This window comes from Lissotriton helveticus, chromosome 7 (assembly GCF_964261635.1).
Source record: "Lissotriton helveticus chromosome 7, aLisHel1.1, whole genome shotgun sequence".
Classification (NCBI taxonomy): domain Eukaryota; kingdom Metazoa; phylum Chordata; class Amphibia; order Caudata; family Salamandridae; genus Lissotriton; species Lissotriton helveticus.
Window position 1 is genome coordinate 1,154,919,599 of NC_136068.1, and position 22,178 is coordinate 1,154,941,776.

Consider the following 22,178-nt stretch of genomic DNA (forward strand, 5'->3'; position numbering starts at 1 on the left):
AGACAGTGGTGATTAAAGCACCAGGATTTAAATGCAAAAGCATTTTCCAGGGAGCGAGATCTATAAACAAACAGATGCAACTCGAAAAATAAAAAAGGTGCCTTTTGCACCTTATAAGTGTTTAGAAACCCAACAATTGATGTGGTTGCACCAAGGATATTGTGCTGCATAACTAAATACTTAGAAGGTCCCAAAAGCGAGACCTATTGGCTATGCCAATGCTTGTTGTTTTCTTACTGAAGGAGACAGTCCTACCAGATCCTTTATCTAAAGATGGTGGTGAGGATGTCTTTGAGGCATGCCTTGTTTTGGAAACCTGCTAGTGACGACCCTCTTTCCATCCGTAAAGATGCTAACGCTGCACTTACCGTGCCCTGGAGTGGAGGCGCAATGGAGCGCATAGTACAATCCGATAGTTCTAGGTTCGGAATTAAACACGGGATAAATGGCACCCATCACAGATTTTCAATTTACAAACGGGGGATAGAATCTGAGTGTCGTGATAATTGTTCGTTATTGTCAAAGTTTAAATCCGGCAGGCCTTAACTACTCAAATGTATCATATTGATGTAAACTTAATCGCGCCCGGGTGCCCCCGCTAATTACCGAGTGCGGCAAACTCCCTTTCAATTAAATTGCGGCCCCTTTCTCAAACGTGTGTGTGCAGTGCACCCATAAACGATGCACTGCTGCCAAACTGTAATGTAAGCTGCGAGATACCGCTGGAATTTCCTGCTTTCCAGTGCACGGAATAGCGCCTCGTGCATGCAGAGTGCTGGAAGGAGCTGTCTTCGATACCTGAACGTCCCATATGTGAACTTGGTGCTTTCAGACCGAAAACAGTGGAAGGAGGGCACTGGCGATGAACACGTGCCGAAGAGCTGTCCTTTGTGGTGCACTTTATCCCTCAGCTGCAAACTGTGTGCAGCCAATTAGCTTTGTTTTGAGTGAGGGCCCCGGATTAGCAGATGCCGCTATCAGAAGAGTGGGCACTGTGTGTTTGCTTTGCTTGGAGCTTGCTCGCTGTGTGTGAGTATCCTGCTGCACACGTACCTCCCAGCTGCATTTTGGAGCACTCCAGCGCACTCGTCCCCTTGCCAGTTTGTTGCTGCTTGTAGGTTCTGCCATTTATCCTTGCGGTGTCAAGTGCTGCCTATTATGTATGAATATATCTATATATCCATGAAAGCGGTAGAAGTGTGCTGTGCAGATGCTGGTAATGTGTTATTTAGTGTTGCAGTTAATAGTCTTAATCCAACCAAGGATAAATAACAGAAAATCCCTTATTTGCTATTTTTCGTGGCCTTTTGTAATCAATAATTGTGTTCTTAAGATCACTTGGTGTGTGCACTCGACCCATTCAGAACGGTAATGAGAAGCATGCCATTGTGAAGTGCATCAGATGAGCCAATTATTAGCACTTCCCACAAAGAGGGCTTGAATCATGCACTCTACGCAAATTAAAGTCTTCCCGTACAGTCTGCACGAGCAGGGCCGCTTCACTGGTTCGCTTAATTCTGCATTGCAGCTTGAAAAGACTGTTGTATGTTGGGGTGATTCACAAGCACCTTCCTACCCCCAAAAACTATTCTAGTCCCACGGTATTTGTAGGTCTCTTGGTTTTGACACAACAGCTGCCAGACTCACCTGTTGCTAACAATATACATCGAGGTGACTTGTGGCCTGCCTATTTAGACCACTAGCGTTTCTCAATCTGTCCCTTCCTGCCATTGGCATGAGACTTTGTCAATCACGCCTTAGCTCTGCCTTGTGGCATATTCATTTCTCACCTGTTGCTATTAGCTTTATAGACATACCTTTCCAGAATAGTATCCAATTGAGTTCAACTGCATGAATTGAGTTTAACTGCATGAAGAACTACTTTACTTTAGCCCTTTCTGTTCGCTCATGTTGTGTGCCTCGCTCTAATGTGCCGAAGCTGTCTGCATTAGTACATTAAGCCCTCACCTGTTGACTTTGCCAATGCTTGCCTAGTAAAGCCAAGAAAAGCTAAGTATTGCACGTGAATTTCACAGTGAATTTCTTCCTGATCAGTGAGTGGTCAGTAAGCACTACTGGACAGCGAGCGTTCGATTCATCTGGGCTCTTTGAATCCCTTTATAGCTCAAAGTACACTGATGAGCAGAGTGTCTATGCCACTTGAACGTGAATTCAGAATTGCAGGCAGAGATTTCCTTTTCAAATTTGGTTTGATATTGCACATGCTATATTTCTGTTTACAGTCAGAACGTATAATGTGCAAAGGCCTGTTACACGCTGTTCTGAAAGTGTTTTTTTCGTCAATACGATAGTCTTGCCAAGTCATCTATTGAGAATTGAATGTATCTTTGGCCCACAGTCACAAACTGCTCCTGGAAACTGCTTAGGAGAAGAGGGTGTTAGGTGCTCTGTGTTATTTTTTTTAATCCAGTTCTGTTTGTTTAAGAACAGTCACGTATTTTAGCAACTTTACGCCATAATGGTTAATTATGTTGTTTAAAAAATAAATAGCATGACAGTTTTTTCAGCATCAAAGGATTCTTTTAAAACCTGCTTCAGATTACAGGGATCTATGCGATCCATAACCATTTATAGTTTTTTTTTTTTAATCTCTTCTATTTTTTGCATTTTTCTATGTTGGACGATAACTGGTAATTCAAATGCAGTGGTCAAAGTGTGCGAATTAGCAAAGCATGGCATCACCCTACTTATTTCATTCCATAGAGTTTGTTTCACCTAATTTCTTTTTTAAACATAGCTCCATAAAGGCACAAATGCCAAAGCCAATAGTTAAAGCTCCGCTTTTTATAAGGGACGGAATGGACAAACAAAATAACAACGCCGTCTTTTTATTCATAGTTAAACAAACAAGGGCAATGTCCAAATTTGCTGCCGTTTGCAACTGCCCCATACCCCCTCTATGTTCCCCCTCTTCCCTTCCTTTCTATCACGCTCATCTTCATTTACGGAAACAAAAACTCCAACAAATGAAAAGGGAGGGCCCTCGGCCCCCCCGCCCGCATGGCGGCGCGGCGACCCCCCTCTCCCCTTGTCTCCCGGTGGTGGGGGCGTGACCTCCCGGCGTCCAGTGATGACGCGGGGGGTGCGCTCCGCACCACCGGTTGGCTGGCGCCCGACCCCTGACCCGGAAGGCGGTGTGCAGACTTCCGGGTCAGGGGGGCGGGTGGCTGGGGGGCGGGGGGAGGTGGCGTGCCGCCCCCTCCCCGCGATCCGTGGATAAAGGAGGGGGGAGCGCTCATGTGGCCCCATGTCGCCTGGACGCTCCCCCACACTGGTCATGCCCCGCGCTCTGGGCCTCCTAAGAGGGATTTGCGAGGCAATCATGACCTTTCTAGGAGTATGAAGGGGGAGGCCAGATCATCGGTCAACAATTCTGGCCTGTGGCGGTAAGGTCATGACCGGTGAGCAGCTATTTTAAGGTCTGAGGGGACGGCATCATCTTTTGGAGGTGTCCGCCCAGGTGGAGGGGTCACTGGCCCCTCCCAGAACTTCAGGGGCAGGTATAACTAGTGCTGCAAAGGGGCGCGGGTAGGAGAGTCACGCTGTCCTTATGGCTGGTAGCCACCCCGCGCGTACTCATGACGTCAGCGAATGGCGCGAGTAAGGGCCCTCCTTCAGTGGGTAAATGGAGTTCACGGCGTGGACCGAGTAATTAACGGGCTCGGCTGTGCATGCGCACCTGCGGTAAGGGCGCAGCTAGTAGGACCTGACACCGGTTAGGACCTCGCCATATGGCCAGTAATGTCAGTATGCAAAAATTTCAGAGGAGGATGTTAGATTCGGTTAGGAAACAAGCTGTATTAGAATCTTGTTAAGGTTAGCATATCATTCTTGTTGATATGGTTGTATCTAATGTCCCTGAATAATTTTGCATAAAACGGTACCTTTTGTTTAATAATTTTATTATTTTGTATCTTAATAAATACGGCCGCGGGGTCTTGCGATCCCCCGCCTTCCAAAGACAATCATGTTTCGTGTCAGTGTGTCCTGGGTTGATGGGGGTCCACAAGGAGGGGGGCGGTAGCCGTCGCTGACCGTGAAAAGGGGGGGCCCTCGGCCCCCCCCGCCCGCATGGCGGTGCGGCGACCCCCCTCTCCCCTTGTCTCCCGGTGGTGGGGGCGTGACCTCCCGGCGTCCAGTGATGACGCGGGGGGTGCGCGCCGCACCACCGGTTGGCTGGCGCCCGACCCCTGACCCGGAAGGCATTGTGCAGACTTCGGGGTCAGGGGGGGCGGGCGGCTGGGGGGGCGGGGGGAGGTGGCGTGCCGCCCCCTCCCCGCGATCCTTGGATAAAGGAGGGGGGAGCGCTCAGGTGGCCCCTTGTCGCCTGGACGCTCCCCCACACTTGCCGTGCCCCGCGCTCGGGGCCTCCTAATTTTCCCCACCCACCATCCCTGGAACATTGCAGTGTTTTTGTGCATATGGTATACCTGTCTTATTGTATGTATTGACGTGTATTAATTACTTATTTCCCGTTTAGGAAGTGGTATTGAAACATAAATGTCGGTTGCAATGGTGTCTCATGTATATTGTATACCTGTTTTATGGCGCGTATTGACGTGTATTAACTATTTATTTCCCATTTAGGAAGTAGTGTTGTCACATAAATGTCGGTTGCAATTTTTTGTTTAGGCCTTTTTTCCCTAGTAGCTTGACGATGGTATGTCATGTCGTTTTGATTTAGTTAGTGTAGTTATCCTTTAGATCTTTTTCCACAGGTCGTCGTATTTATTAGGGTATGGACATGCGGTAAGGTCATGACCGGTGAGCAGCTATTTTAAGGTCTGAGGGGGGGGCATCATCCTTTGGAGGTGTCCGCCCAGGGGGAGGGGTCACTGGCCCCTCCCAGAACTTCAGGGGCAGGTATAACTAGTGCTGCAAAGGGACGCGGGTAGGAGAGTCACGCTGTCCTTATGGCTGGTAGCCACCCCGCGCGTACTCATGACGTCAGCGAATGGCGCGAGTAAGGGCCCTCCTTCAGTGGGTAAATGGAGTTCACGGCGTGGACCGAGTAATTAACGGGCGCAGCTAGTAGGACCTGACACCGGTTAGGACCTCGCCATATGGCCAGTAATGTTAGCATGCAAAAATTTCAGAGGAGGATGTTAGATTCGCTTAGGAAACAAGCTGTATTAGAATCTTGTTAAGGTTAGCATATCATACTTGTTGATATGGTTGTATCTAATGTCCCTGAATAATTTTGCATAAAACGGTATCTTTTGTTTAATAATTTTATTATTTTGTATCTTAATAAATACGGCCGGGGGGTCTTGCGATCCCCCGCCTTCCAAAGACAATCATGTTTCATGTCAGTGCGTCCTGGGTTGATGGGGGTCCACAGGGAGGGGGGCGGTAGCCGTCGCTGACCATGCAAGTATTACCTCCTTTTGTTTAGTTGCTCGCCTATAAAATAGATCCAAAGAACAAAAACATTTTTCCTGGCAGCATCATCTTTTTCTGCCACCACCACAGTAGAGCATAACAGTAACAATATACAAGTATTTAGTCTATGCTTTACTGACAGTACAATGATATTTTCAAACTCATAAGCAAGTAAAAATGTATAATTTTTATAAAAAAAGAGCATTTCGAATGCTTTAACAGTTAAGAGTTCATACGAAAAAAGAATGAATTTGTTAAGAACTAAATGTGCATTATGGAACATAAATATAAACATTTCCAGTTTTCAGACAATCGTTTAGATACATACAGCAATGGCCCATAAGCCTTGTGAGGACATCAGAAGAGCTGCAATATTTGTTTATAAAGATGATAAATCTACTAACCACCACTATTGGAAGAGCCAGACTGATCAGGAACTGCTTACAGAGTTGTTAGTGAAGCCATCACACTTCGTTGTTAGGGCACTGTGTGCAGTGCAGCAGGCACGGGAAGTAGTTCACGGCAAAAGGCACAACTGCCATGCAGCTGTAGGGAGTCATGCACACCATTGCGTTTTTTTTGGTGTAAAAAAGTGCAGTTTATGCAGAAAATGATCGAATATGTGGCAACATTCATAATTATGTGGAAACTGATACAAAATAACAGATACTTTGCTGCTTATGCTCTATAACGTAGCTAACAAATATTGGCAAAGACAATAGCTGTAGCTAAACACTTATAAGGTTCCGAAGGCGAGACCTATTGGCTATGGCAATGCTTGTTGTTTTTAGCCAACAAACAGGCTTCCAGCCAAGTCTAACATAACAGGATGCCACAGACTTAATTTTTTACAGAACATGAATTTCTGGGTTGTGCCAAATAATTATGAAAATGTTGCTGCACATGATTCCGTATCAAACCAATATTTTGCTGGTAAAGCTTAAGCAAAATGTAACTTATTCTGCTGTACTGCATGACTCTGTTCTGTGGAAAGCTAGTTTTACTGCATTATATTGGCCCCCTTTCTGGGCAAGCGGGGTGGACCGTGGAGCATTAAACGCCACAGTCTGTTTTACATAAATCTGAACTGGACGACTGCAGATTGAATTGCATGACACTGACCTGACAATTTATTTTTTGAGTTACAGGATTAGATCATGACACAGGAAACATATTTTAAATATTGGGCTGTGAAAATAGAAAATATAATATTCCTTTTCGTGGAAATATTTCCCAACAATGTTGAATAAAATTGTATTTTTCACACACCTGGTTTGACTACGCAGTGGTGCATTTTTATGTGGATCAAGGGAGGGAAGCTAGCTGACTATTGATCCAACACGTTTCTGTTTGCTGACTTTCCTGGAGATGGTTGTCGTATGCTGGCAAACTAACCTGCTTAGAGCTTTTGCTTCAAAGTAAAAAGGTGGTTGTTACTGACCTAAAGTGTGTATGTCGTCAGTTTTTAACGAGATTCTGGGAGGAAACTCTGAATTAACATTTGACATCATATCTGACCTGCACATAAATAAGTATTGTGAAAATGACCGTTCAAACTCACTATTTGCACACATGGATATGGTGTACAAATGCAAAGATGCCTTCGTACACAGAAGAAGGCACACACTCTACACAAGGGCCCCTCATCCAAAGTAAGTGCATGCTGCGTATACAGCCTCCCTAGACATTCTGTATGCAGACAAAGGCACATATTTAGTATACAGACCCCAGATAAGTCAGCGTGCAGATCCTGGTATACGCGTTTAGTCTGTAGACGCATGGTACACTCAGTATACAACCCACTGACCCTGCCACATATAGAGTACACTGACCCCCTGCATATGGTGTATCAAGATCAGGGGCACTAGTTGTGCACACTCAGCATACATGGCTCTCATTTGACACCAAGTGTACCGAGTTCTATGCTCATTCAACGGAGAAGCACTGAATATGAACTATTCTCCCTATCTATGCAAGCCCAATTAAGTATCCAGCCATCGTGAATGTCTAGCACAGAGAACGCCATTTGCAAGTTCAGTACATAATATACAACATATCCCCTCCACGCGTACAACGTGTATATTTACCTATCCTGCCGATTTGCACACACTCCTCCTGTGCAGGCTCAGATCCTGCACCTTTGCACAGCGTATGGTGAGGACCAGGAGGGCCCAGATCAAACCTGACAGTCAGGAGCCCACAGGGGCCTGAAGTATGTATACAGCTCTGCCGGTTACCGGGCGCCCTTGTCGACCTCCAAACCCATCTCTGGGCAAATCAGACCTGAGCCCAAAACTTCTTCCAGAGACCCCTGAGCTCACAGGCCCCCGCCAACCTCCGGCGTATTCTTCTGACTCCTAGCCAATCACTCAGAGAAAAAAAAGCCAACACAACAAAAGCAGGCTAAGCCGAACTACAAAAACTGAGAAAATCCCTCTATTCACATCCAGCCCGGACCAGTGGAGAAAATAATGGTTCCTTGTGACAGGAGGCAAAAGTCCGACGGCAGCTACGGTGGAGTTCCACGCCTCCACGTAGCACCTATGTGTCCCACCCTTGATCCACACCCCTCCTACTACAAACGCGTTGGTAATGGCGGATTCGGGACGGCGTTCCTGATGCTCACGGCGGGCTCTCCAGAAGCTTTCTCTAGTGGTTGTTATTCGTACGGACCAAAACCGGCTGCTGGGGCTAATGCAGTGCTGAACCGGTGTGGAGCTTGGAAGCTTTGAAAAGCCTTTTGAAGCTGGGAACGGGAGACGGCTCCAAAAACACTCCGTTGGTAGCGGAGAATACTGACTTCTTTTTTCCCGCGCTGAAGCGGGGCTGATCCCTTGCCTCAGCCAGTGCTATACTCTGCGGTCAGGAGCCGCCTCGTTTCCAACGCTGGTGTGGTTATCGTTACTCATGTTACTTTCACGGGCAATTGGAGATTGGAGGCTGGAGAGTTTTCACGCTCAGTGCATCTGCTCTGAGTGAAAGAGAGCTCGAGAAATCTCTGCTTCTGCACAACGGTTGCGGTGTGGTGAAAGACTACATTTCCCATCTCCCATCTCTTCCTGTGGTATCCCACATTGTTTTCCAGCAAGAATAAACAAGGGAGCAGCACCGGCAGTTCGCCATTTTAATGGGCAAACTTACAGGAGTACGAGCCAGAGCAAGAGCCCGTCGCCTCCAAGCTAAAGAGGAAGAGGCAGCAGCCAAATTGGCCGCGCAGGAAGGTAAGGAGGAGGATTCCTCTGTGACCTCTGGGAAGAGACACTTGGCAATATCAGCATTTTAGAGGTTCATCGAGAGACTTTGGACTGTAATACTCCAGCTGAGACAATGCAGGTGGACGCATCTAGTCATAATGTGGCGCAAATTACTACACAGTCAAAAACTATTGGGGCTACTAATAAACTATTGAAACAGTTTCCGCTATTTGAAACCAAGGCTAATTCATTAGCTGTTAACAGCTCTACCATAACTATTTCAGAATTAGACCCTGCCCCAGCCTCAACAATTGCTGTCTCGGATATCACATCTCCACAGACTGACGCGCCAGTGCCTAGTACTGATTTACCACTGATCTTTCCTTCCATCCTAATGGCAGCACCTTCTCTGGGTGAGACGGTAGCAACTTCAAAGCATAATATAGATAATTTGGTGAATCCAGCCCTTACTTGCATGATACCTAGTTTAACAGAAGGAGCAGGAGCATTAATCCCTATTCTCACTATGGACTCTGAAACTACTCAGACTGTTGGAACATTGCAGTTGTCAGTCAAAGACATGTTAAACTTGATACTAGATGAGATACAAGAAGTTAAACAATTTCAAAGGGCTGAGCTGGTTGGGATTCAGAATCGTTTGGACAAAATTGAGGATCTCGTATCTGCTTTTCCTCCTCGTCTTCTGGAAGCCGAAGCTAGGATTTCAGGCCTAGAGGATGAGATGACTAAGGTCAAAAAGGACGTTAAAAGTGTTTCTAAAACATCCAAGGCCTTTGAAGTTAAGCTTGATGAACTTGAAAATTTCAATCGTAGATCAAATCTTAGAATAGTCGGGGTTCCTGAGAAAATCGAGGGATCCGATATGATCAAATGGGTTTCCTCTTTTTTGCTACATGAAGTTATACCAGAGTTTAAAGGCGATCTGACGATCACCCGAGCCCATCGGGTACCTGCTCAGCCATTCCCTAATTCTGCCCTCCCTTGTACTATTTTGTTAAATTTTGCTGACATTCGCATAAAAGAGACAATTCTATCTAGGGCCATTAAACAAGGCCAATTCGCAGCAAATGCAACTACTAAATGTCGGATATTTTCGGACATGTCTGCGGCCACAGCCCGCCGCAGAAAGGAGTTCGTTAAAATATTACATTTGTTTAAGGCCAAGGGAGCTCAGGCCTCAATCGCACAACAGTCCAAACTCAAAGTGTTGATTAAAGGCAAATTTTATTTGTTGACTGATGTTGAGGAAGCACACGATCTGCTGAGAAAAATGTCGCCTGGCTAAAAAATAGGAGTTAATTAATGTCAAGGAGGGGTGGTAGGTGGTCAGGGGTGGGGATGACGGGAGGCTACGGGGTGTTATATCAAGACACCTCTAGGATAGGGGAAGAGACTCAGTGGCCAGCGTGGGGGAAGGCAATAGGAAGATGGCCACAGGTGAAGGTGGGGGTGGGGATAGTAGGGGTAAAAATTGAAAAGACCGAAGTCACTTGCATTAGGGTTGTTTTTTGTAAAACAGTGTTTTTTAGCTACATTTGCATATGCAAAATTTGGTATTATGTGACTAAGATTGTCGTATTTTTTTCTGCACTAAATCATGTAATATGGTAAAAAATGGGAGCCATTGAGTCTTGGATTAAGACTGAGAATCCTGCAGTTGTAATGTTACAGGAGACTCATATTACTGCTTCTAAAAAGGAGGATTTCACGATGTTTAAAACCTGGGCTTCTTTCCGGGGTTTTTCGTGCACCATGAGTTCACAACGGGGAGTTGCTCTCTTTTTGAATAAAAATTTGGAGGCTGAAATTATTCAGACGGAAAGAGAAGCTCTGGGTCATTGGTGCTGGGTAGCGTGCAACCTTAAAATTTGTCAACGCCCAATTCCTTTTGTTTATTTCTACGCCCCTATAGAAGATAATTCTCAGATTTATGATGGTCTGTTTCAATCCTTGTTATTGGTAGGTGGGGACATCGTTATAGGTGGCGATTTCAATATACTTATGGACCCCAAATTAGATTCTACTACATCCTCCAAAAGGCAGTCCAAACCTAAATCTTTTAGGACTATGCTAACTTATATATCAACATTCGGATTGTGTGACCCATGGCGTCTGAAAAATCCACGGAAAAAGGTTTTTACCTGTTGGTCAGGCAGGTTTAAATCTTCCTCCAGTATAGATTTTTTTCTTGCCCGCAGACATCTTAAATTCAGTTCTCAAAAATTCTACCATAATGGCTTTTCAGATCATGCTATGGTGGTGATCAATTTTGACCTTGAAGATAATATTAAAGTTTCAAAAAGATGGGTGTTCAATAAAATATATTTACAAGATGTAAATTGGGTCTCTGCATTAAAATTGGAGATTGTGGAATATATTGCTCGAAATACAGGTACGGCCCCCCTTCATATTATTTGGGACTCTTTAAAGGCCTTTATACGGGGCATAATTATTAGTAAAGATGCGGCTGAGTGGTCTGCCGTGAAAACTACTAGGAATTCTCTCCCTCAAAAAATTCAGGACCTAAGAATACGACGACATTGCAATCCAACTTGCAATGTTCAAAAACAACTGAGTCAGGCCAAACGTGAGCTCAGTACTCATTATTTTTTACAAAGCGAAGAGGTCTTTCGTAAACAATCTCAAAAAGTTTACGAAGAAAGTAATTTCACTGGGAAATTTTTAGCCTGGCAAGTGAAAGAACAGGCAGCTTGGAATATGATTAATTCTCTAAAAGATCCCGGCCCACACATCGACACATCAGTTCAGGCTGAAATAAATTCTATTATGCTCCATCATTATGACCGAATTTATAGTACACAACACTTTATCGACCATCAAAATTTGCTTGATTTTTTAGGGCGATATGCAATTCCTAGTCCATCCACAGATGATCAATTGATAATGCAAAGACCATTTTCTAAGACAGAATTGGAATTAGTAGTAAAGGAACTCCCTTTGGGTAAGGCCTGTGGTCCTGATGGCCTTCCTTCAGAATTTTTTTAAGTTTTCTTTAGTTCGTTTTGTGATTTGTTTCTGTCACTATTAAATTCAATGCTTGATGGCGGACAAGTTCCTGAATCATTTCATGATGGCACAGTTGTTAGTTTCCTGAAGAAGGGGAAAGAACCCAAGGACCCTAATTCATATAGGCCAATTACTCTACTAAATTCAGATTATAAAATCACCACTAAATTGCTTTCACTTCGTTTCAATAACTTTACGGCAGAATTGATCCATCCTGATCAAAACGGTTTTATTATAGGTAGACAATTATTTACAAATACACATTTTTTAACTGAGGCATTAGATTATTTTGAGTCATGCGGGTTACAGGCTTTAGTATTATTATTAGACGCAGAAAAAGCTTTTGATTTGGTGGTATGGGACACACTTTTTTTTATTTTAAGAAAGTTTGCTATTCCACAACATATTATTAATTTGATACAGAGTTTATACACGGGTGCCACAGCCAATATAATCATCAATAAATTCTCTGTTGGCTCAATTTTAGTTCAACGAGGCACCAGGCAAGGTTGCCCCTTATCTCCTATTCTTTTTGCATTTTTTATTGAACCACTTGCTGTAGCAATCCGGAATTGTGTCCAGATCGCTCCACCGCTTACTTCCATGGCCAAGATAAAACTTTACACAGACGATATTATGTTATTAATTAAACCAGACCTTATATCACAGACACAGGCTCTTAAAATTTTTGAAGAGTTCGAAGCCTTAGGAGGCTATCGAATTAACAAAAAAAAAGACAGAAATCTTGGTCTGCGGGGAAGCAGATCCAGTGATACATACAGATCTGCAAGGCTGTATAAATTCAAAACCTAAAAGATAATTGGGGATTTTCTTTTCTCCTAACGTTCAGGATTTATATACATTCAATTTTGTCCCTTTGATTCAGAAAGTTCATTTAATGTTCGCTCGTTGGGATCCTCTGCCTTTATCTATCCTTGGTCGAATTGCTTTGATTAAAATGTCAATTCTCCCCCTCTTTAATTTTTTATTTTCTACTATCCCAGTTTTTTTGCCTGGTTCTTTTTTTCCAGAATAGAATCTATGTTTTCCACATTTATTTGGGCAAAAAAAACGCCTAGAATTGATTTACGGACTTTATATGCAGAAATTGAATATGGAGGTCTCTCCTTACCAAATTTAAAAGACTACTATTAGCAATACTTTGCGCAGTACCTCGAAAGATTTAAAAATACAAACCCAGGTATCGGGTTATTTATAAACTTATTTTTTGATTTAATATGCTTAGAAATTCAGATTCCATCCCCTCTGCTTGTGCTGAAATCACCCAAATTCGTTCGCTATAAGACCCTAAACTGGTTTTTTAAACGTCGCGATGCTATGCATAGGAGATATTCCCTCCCTCTCTTTCACTTAACAACTCCTTTAATTGGTGTCTTTGCCTTTTTAAGGATTAAGATTGATCCTATAGGTATTGAAAATTGGGGCAGCGCAGGGTTTAAAATGTTAACTGATTTTTGGGTGAATGGGACCTGGCTCAATGTCAATGATATGATATGTTTGATCCCTGGCAATTTTCTACTAATCGGGTCCTATATTAATTTGATTTATAAAACTCTGACACAATTTGACCCCAGTACTATTATTAGCAATTCTTCTTCATTAGCAGCAGATATTTTTGTTAATGATCTAATGAAGAAACCTGGGGCATGGAAAAAGTTCCTCACACAGAGCCGGGAGGATGAGCTGACTTCTAAAGCTATACGTAAATGGCATATACAGGAAAACCTAGTATTATCAACTGAAATATGGAAAACTATTAATCAGTTTAACTTTGGTTCATTACGTGGCGCCAATTGGCGCAGAATGCTATACTTTAGCAAATGGCTGTTATACCGCACACCTGTAATTATTGCCAAAATGTATGAAAATACGTCCACTATCTGTTTTAGAGGCTGTAATTGTGATCAAGCCAATTGGTCTCATATCATGGCGTATTGTCCTAAAATTAAGTCGTTCTGGGAGGAAATTTTTGCTTTTTTCAATACTTATTATACGATATCACTTCCCTGTAATTCAAAAATGCTACTATTTGGCTATGATCCAGAATGCAAATTTTCAAGTTATTTGGCAAAATTGATTTACATTGTAACGGCCGTTGCTAGATCGCTATTATTACAGAATTGGCGCACACCACAAGTCCCGATGTTTCAGGAATGGTTTGTGAAAATGAAAAGGGTTAGGAAATGTGAACAACAGTATGCAAAAAGAGTTGGGGGGTTAAAAAAGTTCGATCAGATCTGGGGATGTTATTTTGAGTAATCTGCCATTTGCTATACACTGTGTCAAACTCAAAAAAGGATGTAAGTGTATTTTTGATGAAATTCTTATTTCTGTATATTTGTTTTAAGATACTGCAAATGACTTCAATAAAAAATATATATTTTTTTAAAGTGACAGGAGGCAAAAGAAACCAGAAAAAAATGTCTGCAATGCCATAGGTCTCGCATTTAAATGCGGGACCAATGGCATTGCAAAAGAGCAGACACCATTGCCCCGGCTGCTCTGAAAGTAAAAGTGTGCATGGTGCGCTGAGTGTAAGCAAAGCACGTCATGCCTGCACTAAGAGAACTCATTAAATAAAAAAGTGCTTACTAACTTAAGGACACGTATCATGTAACAACTAAAGTAAAAGGACCAGTAGCCATGGAAGGTTGCAAATGAAGACAAGGCGGTACTAAGGAGGGACTACCAAGCCGATTACTGAATAAGAAGCCTGTATTTACGAAGGACAAAGACAGAAGCCAATGAAAAATATGGGTGGAGAGCAGCCACGGCCCGTGGAGGGAGATGCGGTGGGCAGAGAGGCGGGGGAGGGGCAGGGTGGGCGGTGCTAAAAAACGGAATATGGATAATTGGAGGTAAGTAAACAATTTAATTAATCAAATGAATTTCGTAGCGTGCCCTGCGTAGCAAAATGACATGCAGCGTGCGCTACGAAATTTGTTTTATTAATGAAATTGTTTACTTACCTCCAATTATCCATATTCCGATTTTAGCACCCCCCCACCCTATCTCTCCCCCACCCCGCCTCTCTGCCCCACCGCAACTCCCTCCACGGGCCGTGGCTGGTGGAGAGTAGGCAGGGCTTCAAGTCCATACTCCAATACAGCAAGTCTCGCAAGGCAGTGCATGTGCGCTGACTCTATGCTTGACCGATAATGGGACCTCCAACATTGGGTGACCGTAGGACCGGCTAACATAGGCTGCTGGATTTTTAACTATAACCTCGCTACCCAAGATGTCATACAGCAGAAAATAGTGTGGTATCAACTTGCACTCAATCAGTTGCTTACCGCTTTAAAGAATATAGATGCACAAGATTTAGAATAATCAAGAGTAATTGCTGACCAGCAACCACATTTTTTTTAAAGCAAGCTTTTGAGCTTTAAGATAGTTAGTAGGTCTCCTTTCTGCACACCAAAAGGCTCCTGAAATTGCTGTACACGAATCAAAAAGTTAGAAAGTGGCAAGGGAAAACTGCTGCTCAGATTAGCCCCCAAGATTGGGAGGAGGTTAGTCATTTGAACCCCACTGCGTATCAGGGGGCTAATGTTAATGTTAAAAGGATGCAGCTTATTTGCACAGTGGCAGGTATACTATACACCCATGTTTCCATATACAAGTAACTCTGATATTCCATCATCCTGCCCAAGATGTGTTGGGAGGTTGGAACCTGGCTGCACAAGATTTGGACATGCAAAGTATTTCTGGTCTATTGGGAAATTGTGTTACAGCTATCTACAGTTACCTACAAAAGGTAAACCCGCCAGATGCCCGTGCAGTTTTAATGGAAAGCAAAAGGCATTTTGACCGCTTTCAAAGTGGGCAAGGAGGGCCTGGCTTATCACTATTCTGATTGTAAGATCCGTCATTACAGCCCATTGGCAGTCAGCCCTCTGGTTTTCAATCATTGAAAGAGTAAACTGGATGTTGTCCACAAAAAAAGTGAAAATGTACGCCAAACGGGTTGGTGACTTTGATAAAACGTGATGTGTCATTGTTAAAATGGTTGTAGATGACGCATTTATTTTCGCATGATCTGATAGATTATTTCTGGCTGCCTTATACAGACCCTTTTTTTAAATTCACGGTAATGGAGTGTTTCGGTCTCTGTGTCCTTTTTTCACTGTATCTAGCGAAATCTCTTTGGTTTTGCATGGGTCTAGCATGTTTTTTTTTCTCTGAAAGTAATATGCAAGATGGAATGGTTGTTGATACAATTGTGAATTATTTAGCTTTTTGTATAAGCTTCTTGAGAATTATAATAGTACACAGCATAATTATGAATGTTTTTGCTCCTTCTATTTTCTATTCTATTTTTCTTTCATTATAATTTAAGATGAAAGAGTTTATTACATGATTATGGATGAATTTTGATTTTCTATTTCTGAACCTGCAATAAAAATAAACACAGAGATGCCATATAGTTATTAATTAAATTATTTCTAATTGGTCCATGGTTTTAATGCTGAATTTACACTTTGTACTGTTTGCACTATGTATTGTTTTATTACATGGATGATACGATTTATTTTAATGTTTTGTGAATCTTACCTAAGCAAAGCAATTTAAAGAATAGGAAATCCTGCCCTTTCATCCTCTTCTCTCATTTGTAGTTTACCCTTCAGTTATCTACCCTTTCATTATGCTTTTATTCTGAGCTGAGAAAAACATTCAGTGGAATTCCACTCCCCCCAGCAAGGAGAATCATTTTTCATCTTTTGGGTTTCTCAGCACAAGCCAGCCATTTACCCAACATGAGACACCACTGCTAGACCTCAACTATTGTTTACAAAGGCTGCAGGTATTCTAGTCAATATATTTTCCCACTCCCACAACCAATAATATCGATCTAAATATAATGTTCAATTGCAGGAAATTAGATTTGATTAAGGGGGTTAAAGAACCTTCTCAAGCAACAACCACAAAAGTCACTAAATTAAACTGTGCTTAACCCTCTGGTAGCCTGGCTCAAAAGCAGTCAGGTTTAACTTAGAGGCAATGTGTGAAGTATGTATGCAGCACCCAAACAGTGATAAAGTGAAAGCGCACGACAGGAAAAATCCCACATGAATTTAGAAAAATAGAAAAATTAATTATAACAATTTGACACCAGAACAAAAAAAAATCCAATCAGTAGACACCTAGTTAATATTGTTTTTTTAATAAAAACTGGTGCCTAAAAGATCAAAGCACCAATCGCTGGTATATAGCCCTGGAAGACAAGAGCAGAGTCGAGTGTTATGGCCAGCAGCAGTGGTGCTCGGTTTGAAGTCAGAAAAGGGATTGGGCCTGGTCTCGGCTTTCTTTCGAAATCATGGGACATTTGAATAAAAAGTTGCTGATGTGCCCTGTAACCACATATGTACTCTTTGTCAGCGTTTGCCTGCTTCCAAAAACTAGTCCTGCACTGTAAAAATAACATCCTAGTTTTATTGTTTGAAAGCAACTTCTGCTTTTTTAATGGGCTTGCGTGAAATCAGTCATGCACTGTTGTGGGTCTTTCAGTGCGATCCCTGTGTAACTTGTGTCTTGTCACTTTTTTTCCCTAAAGTTAAGCGGACGTTTAACCTGGAGGAGTACAGCTTTTCACAGTCCACCCTGGAGCAGGTACAGTACTCAGCTTTGAATTTTTGTAATGATGGGGGCATGATGGTCTGGTGTAAACTGCAGTTACAGTCAATACTAATGTAAATCGGGTGGTCTTTCAAATTCAGAGGCAGGACTATTGTGCTTGTGAAACATGTGAGTGAATGTTTTCTCACCAAAAGGCTTGTGGTAGTGGCAATCACACTTCTACCCCTTGTACAATTACAGGTTGACACCAGTCGCTCACTCAGCCTCCCAATAGCCTCCTATTATGATTGTTGCTAAAGGAGAAGGCGGAGGACACGGTGTGGACTCTTCGGTAATGGTACCAAATCTAGCTCATCTCCATTTACACTTACAGTAATATAACAGACAAAGCGGTACTCTGATGAGGCTTTTAAAACTTTATACAAGGCTATAACATCAGGGTCACCATTGGACCCAATGCCATCAAAGCAATGGCTAATATGGGAAGAAGAGCAGGCCCTCTCCGACAACTTTGTAATCACTCTCTTGCAACTGAGAAGGTGCCTGACTGCTGGAAGAAAGCCATAGTTAAGCCATTGTTGAAAAAAGCTCTGTCTGACCCCACCGACTTAGCCAACTTTAGACCCATTTCCCTTCTCCCTTTTCCAATAAAAATTTTAGAACGTCACATAAGTTCATTATTGTCGCACTCTCAGGATTCGGTATGGCTTGAGGAGGAGCGTTTGGTTTTCGTTCTGACCATGGAACTGAGACAGCCCTTATTTGTGCTACTGATGAACTATGAAGGACTATCGATAATGGAAAACCAGCACAACACCAGGATCAGCTAGCTCATAGCCAGATTGTTGATACGAAGATTCACAAAGGCCAGTAAGCAGTTCAATATTAATTACTCCTCAACTGAAATCTCCTCCTATAATGTCTCTCTAGCTGTCAACCAATGCTCGCTTTGAGCTGAGGAGTCGAGCGGACACTGCGCGACTGAAGTATTACATCTGTCACTGTCCGTACCATAATACGGTCCCAAGGCTGTCCTAACAGAATTTTAGTCAATATGGTTTTATGCCCCAGTCTGTCCTCAATAACTCCTCTCTTGAATGTACTAGTTCTAAACTCTTATAGTCTATAAGTGTCAATAATTCTTGAGCATTTCTTTTTTTATGAAAAGCTAACTCCTGCATTGACTTATACTGGGTTCTCGTGGGCAGACTGAATTTTTTTTCAGTTAGGTAACTGTAATCCTACATCTTCTATCACTGAATACAATAAAAATATTTTGTCAACAAAATGGCATTAAAGATGGTATTTAACATGCTCTAATGCAGCTCTATAATCTTCCTGATTCTCCTCTCACGCCTGAGCGAGCTTCTGATCCAACTGCTATGAGATAGTTTCTAGGGCTGACGGACGGGATCAGTTGATCTAAACTCTAAGGACAGGCAAAAAAAAGTCCTTCTGCTAGAAACTTGAGAAAGTGTCATTTGCTGCTAGGGTGGGCAGAGTGAATTCTCATTAGAGAACCGGCTGCGACATCTGTTAGCAGTGTCACAGATAATTGGCCATTACTGTAGCTAACAAAATTGATGTGAGTCCATTGTAGCTATTGTTGATATGCCTAAGATTAGTAACAGCCCACAGCAGCCATTTTCGTTTTCAGCATCTTTCCCCAATATGTAATACATTCAATCTAGCTCTCCCAGCACATTAACATGTTCTTATTTAATTATTTCATCTAATGTAGCTTGGTGTAAGAAACTGCAGGCATCTATGGGCATTTCTAGTAGTTATCTCCCCAAGAGAGAGTTAGATATTATTTTGACTGAGATTAGAGGCTTAAAGGCATCCCAAATCGAGGCACTGAGTCAATTGCAAAGTCACTTGAACAAAATCACTGAAACCATTTCTCTATTTACTGAAAAATTGAAGGAACTGGAGCAAAGGTCTTCAGAGAAGCAACCAGCAACTTCAGTGGTAGTTTGCCTGATCCATATCAGACTTCAAGGCCACAACCTTGCGCCTTGCTGTGCTGGAAGATTTTGACTATTTCAGAGACAGAGTCTGATTATGAGTTAGGGTTTTCGGCCCACAGTGAAGGTGCAGGGACCGGTTGGGGACCATCGTATCACTGGTCCGATCGCCGTATTCCGAGTACGGCGATCAGACAGTGAGTGGACCGCCGCAGCTGCAATGAATCCACAATCCCTGGTGCTTGTGTGGCGGTCTTCAGACAGCAACATGCTTGGCGGTACCACTGTAGCACCGCCAAGCATATTACAAGTTTCCTCACTGCAAACATAACCACATCAGTGAGACTGCAATTGTTAGGGGGCAGTGAGAAACCAACTGGAGCCCTACCCGGTCCCCTGGTGCATCATGGCTCATGGAATGCATGCAGGGGGGCACACGCTGGGCCCGCTTGTGTGCATGCACCCCCTTTCCTGCACGGCATAGTCCATACCGTTCAGGAACGGGCTTTGACGTTCCCACAGCAGTGCCCATTTCAAAACTAATAATTTGGCGTGCAGCATGGCTGTGCGAAAGCAGGGAAGTGGCACACCACTCTGCTTGGCTCCACCAAACATTTAATCAGGCCTTAACTCTGGAGGTAAACACTTTAATTAGGAAGATGCACTTGATGTATCTGACTTCACACATATAACCTGGTCAATCGCAAAACTGCAAACATTGAGTTTTGATCGGCACTTTGCTTTTTCTTGGAGCTATTTGCTCTAAAGTTTTAAAACTTCATATCTCCAGTTTCCCTTGGCTTATGTTAATGGTTTTGATTTATTCTTTTTACAAATTCGTTTGGGAACCTTATTGTGGTTTTTTTCTTTGCTGTAAAACTGTTGGCACTGCTTGAACATAATATTAACATCCCTGCTGATTGAACTGCGTTGTGACTATGTTACCTCCCTCCAAAAATAATTATCCCATTCCTGACAATGTAGTTATTTATGATCTAATGTAATGCGATTGTTGAAACCTTTAGAAGGATTGACATGAACTGAATTTACAACAGTTACAATTATTATGGTAATTCTTGGTTAAAAAAGATTATGTTGTGGCTCTACAAAGTTTTGAGAGATAGCTAACATGTGTTAAGTCTTACGAATGGAAATGGGAGCAAGCTCAGTGATTAGCTTGGGTATGATTTTCTTCTTTGTTTGCAAATGGACCAAACGATATTACATCTCAGGTAAGCAAGTGACAACGAGAACTGAGAGGAGCAAGTCACATAAAAGTGTGAAGACATGAATTAAAATATTATGTAACCATGTCCAACTTGGAATGTGTGGCTTCTGTTACTGAAAACCTACTGAGTGTTATTTCATTTTGTTGTGTCATGTGAAAAACTATACAAATATTTTTAAAACCTCTAGATAGTAATGGTACTGCCATATTCAATGGTCTATTAAAGGTTAAGAGTCAGTTTAGGGTACAACCCTTGGCCATCTTATCTAAGCATATAAGGCAAAGATGGCCCCATTTTTAAATGTGGGCGTTATTTCTTCTGTGGTTAATTGCCACTTTTAAGAACGTAATATGTCCTATAGAGAAAGGTTTGGCTTTGGAATTCAACTGGACGATGTATTGCCTGTCTAGAAGTTGGTATCCAGTTGTGGGAAGCATATCATATTTACAGTCGTATGATTTCTTTTTAATTCTTCTGTAAATTGATTGTGTAAATCTACCCAAACGTGGATTTCTGAAATCTGGATTCAGATCTACATGTGCACTGCCTCATTCCCTAACAGACTTGCATATCTTTGTTTGAGACGGTGTCAAACAGAATGACACAAAGTATGCATTTTACAAGAGGCGCTGAAAAAAGTTACAAACTTTCATTCCTAAAGGCACTAAACTTTGTAATTAGAGTTAACCAGTACTTCATGATAGCTTCAAAATTAGAACACCTAATCTGTAAAGTTCCATATTTTTTCTTTAAATCTGCATGCTATTTTTTTTTTATCATCATAATGGTAACCAAACGAAGCTATAAAACAATGATTGTTTTGCTGTTCCTTTTTATGACAGGTGTTCTTAGAGCTCACGAAAGAACAAGAAAAAGATGATTTTGACATGGCTCTGGATTCAACTTATGAATGGAAGCAACTTCAGGAAGAAGATGTCTAAATTGTTTGAAATTCATAGACCTTTGTATAGATTTAGTGTTTTTTTATATTCATTGTGTCAGTTAACTTCGAACCACAACATATTCGATAATCAAAACACTAAGCACTACTCCGACTCATGCTCAAACAATGAGAAAGGATATTTTATTATTGGATGAGGAAGCCTCACCAATATTTTGTAGCATGCTTCAACATAGGCGAAATCATCCCATCCTCATAAGGTGATACTATTAGGGTTTACTCAATGTCTACAGGAGGGAGTTCTTGAGTATTATGACTGGAAAGTCAGGGATCCAGGGGGCATATTATCAGGAAAGGGCGTTACATTATCGCCGCTTTTATCGGCAGGAAACTGCCGATAAAGTGGCGATAATGTGCTTGATATTATGCTCTATGAATTCCAATTGAAGCCCATGTTAGATGTGAAGACATCTAACATGGGCTTCGATTGGAATTCATAGAGCATATTATCAAGCACATTATCGCCGCTTTATCGTCAGTTTCCTGCCGATAAAAGCGGCGATAATGTAACGCCCGTTCTTGATAATTTGCCCCCAGATTTTCTTGTAAAATTACCGATGTATAACCCTCAAGGTCAAATCTTTAACGATTTGTACACAGGGCAAGTTTAAACAGGATATAATGGATGAATAATGGGAATGATGTCCTGCTCATCCAAATGATGCCATCATTTAGGATGGAAAGGACTTAATGCCATGATTAAGAATGAGTGGGACATAATCATAATTCCCAGGTAACAGGAGGAGTAACACGAAAAAAGTTTGGGGTAGGAGGGTAG

At 42.3% G+C, this 22,178-nt stretch overlaps 1 protein-coding gene across 1 annotated transcript in view; it reads left to right on the forward strand.

Annotated features, from left to right (window-relative positions):
- The window catches only part of LOC144770057 (ATP-binding cassette sub-family A member 10-like), a 1,719,125-nt gene extending 1,697,490 nt beyond the window's left edge, over positions 1-21,635 (forward strand). Inside the window, exons 38-39 of the mRNA XM_078654288.1 lie at positions 17,221-17,276; positions 21,282-21,635. Coding sequence (XP_078510414.1) covers positions 17,221-17,276; positions 21,282-21,380 — 155 coding nt within the window. The 3' untranslated portion in view covers positions 21,381-21,635. The remainder of the gene's footprint in view (positions 1-17,220; positions 17,277-21,281) is intronic.
- The last annotated feature ends 543 nt before the right edge of the window (positions 21,636-22,178 follow it).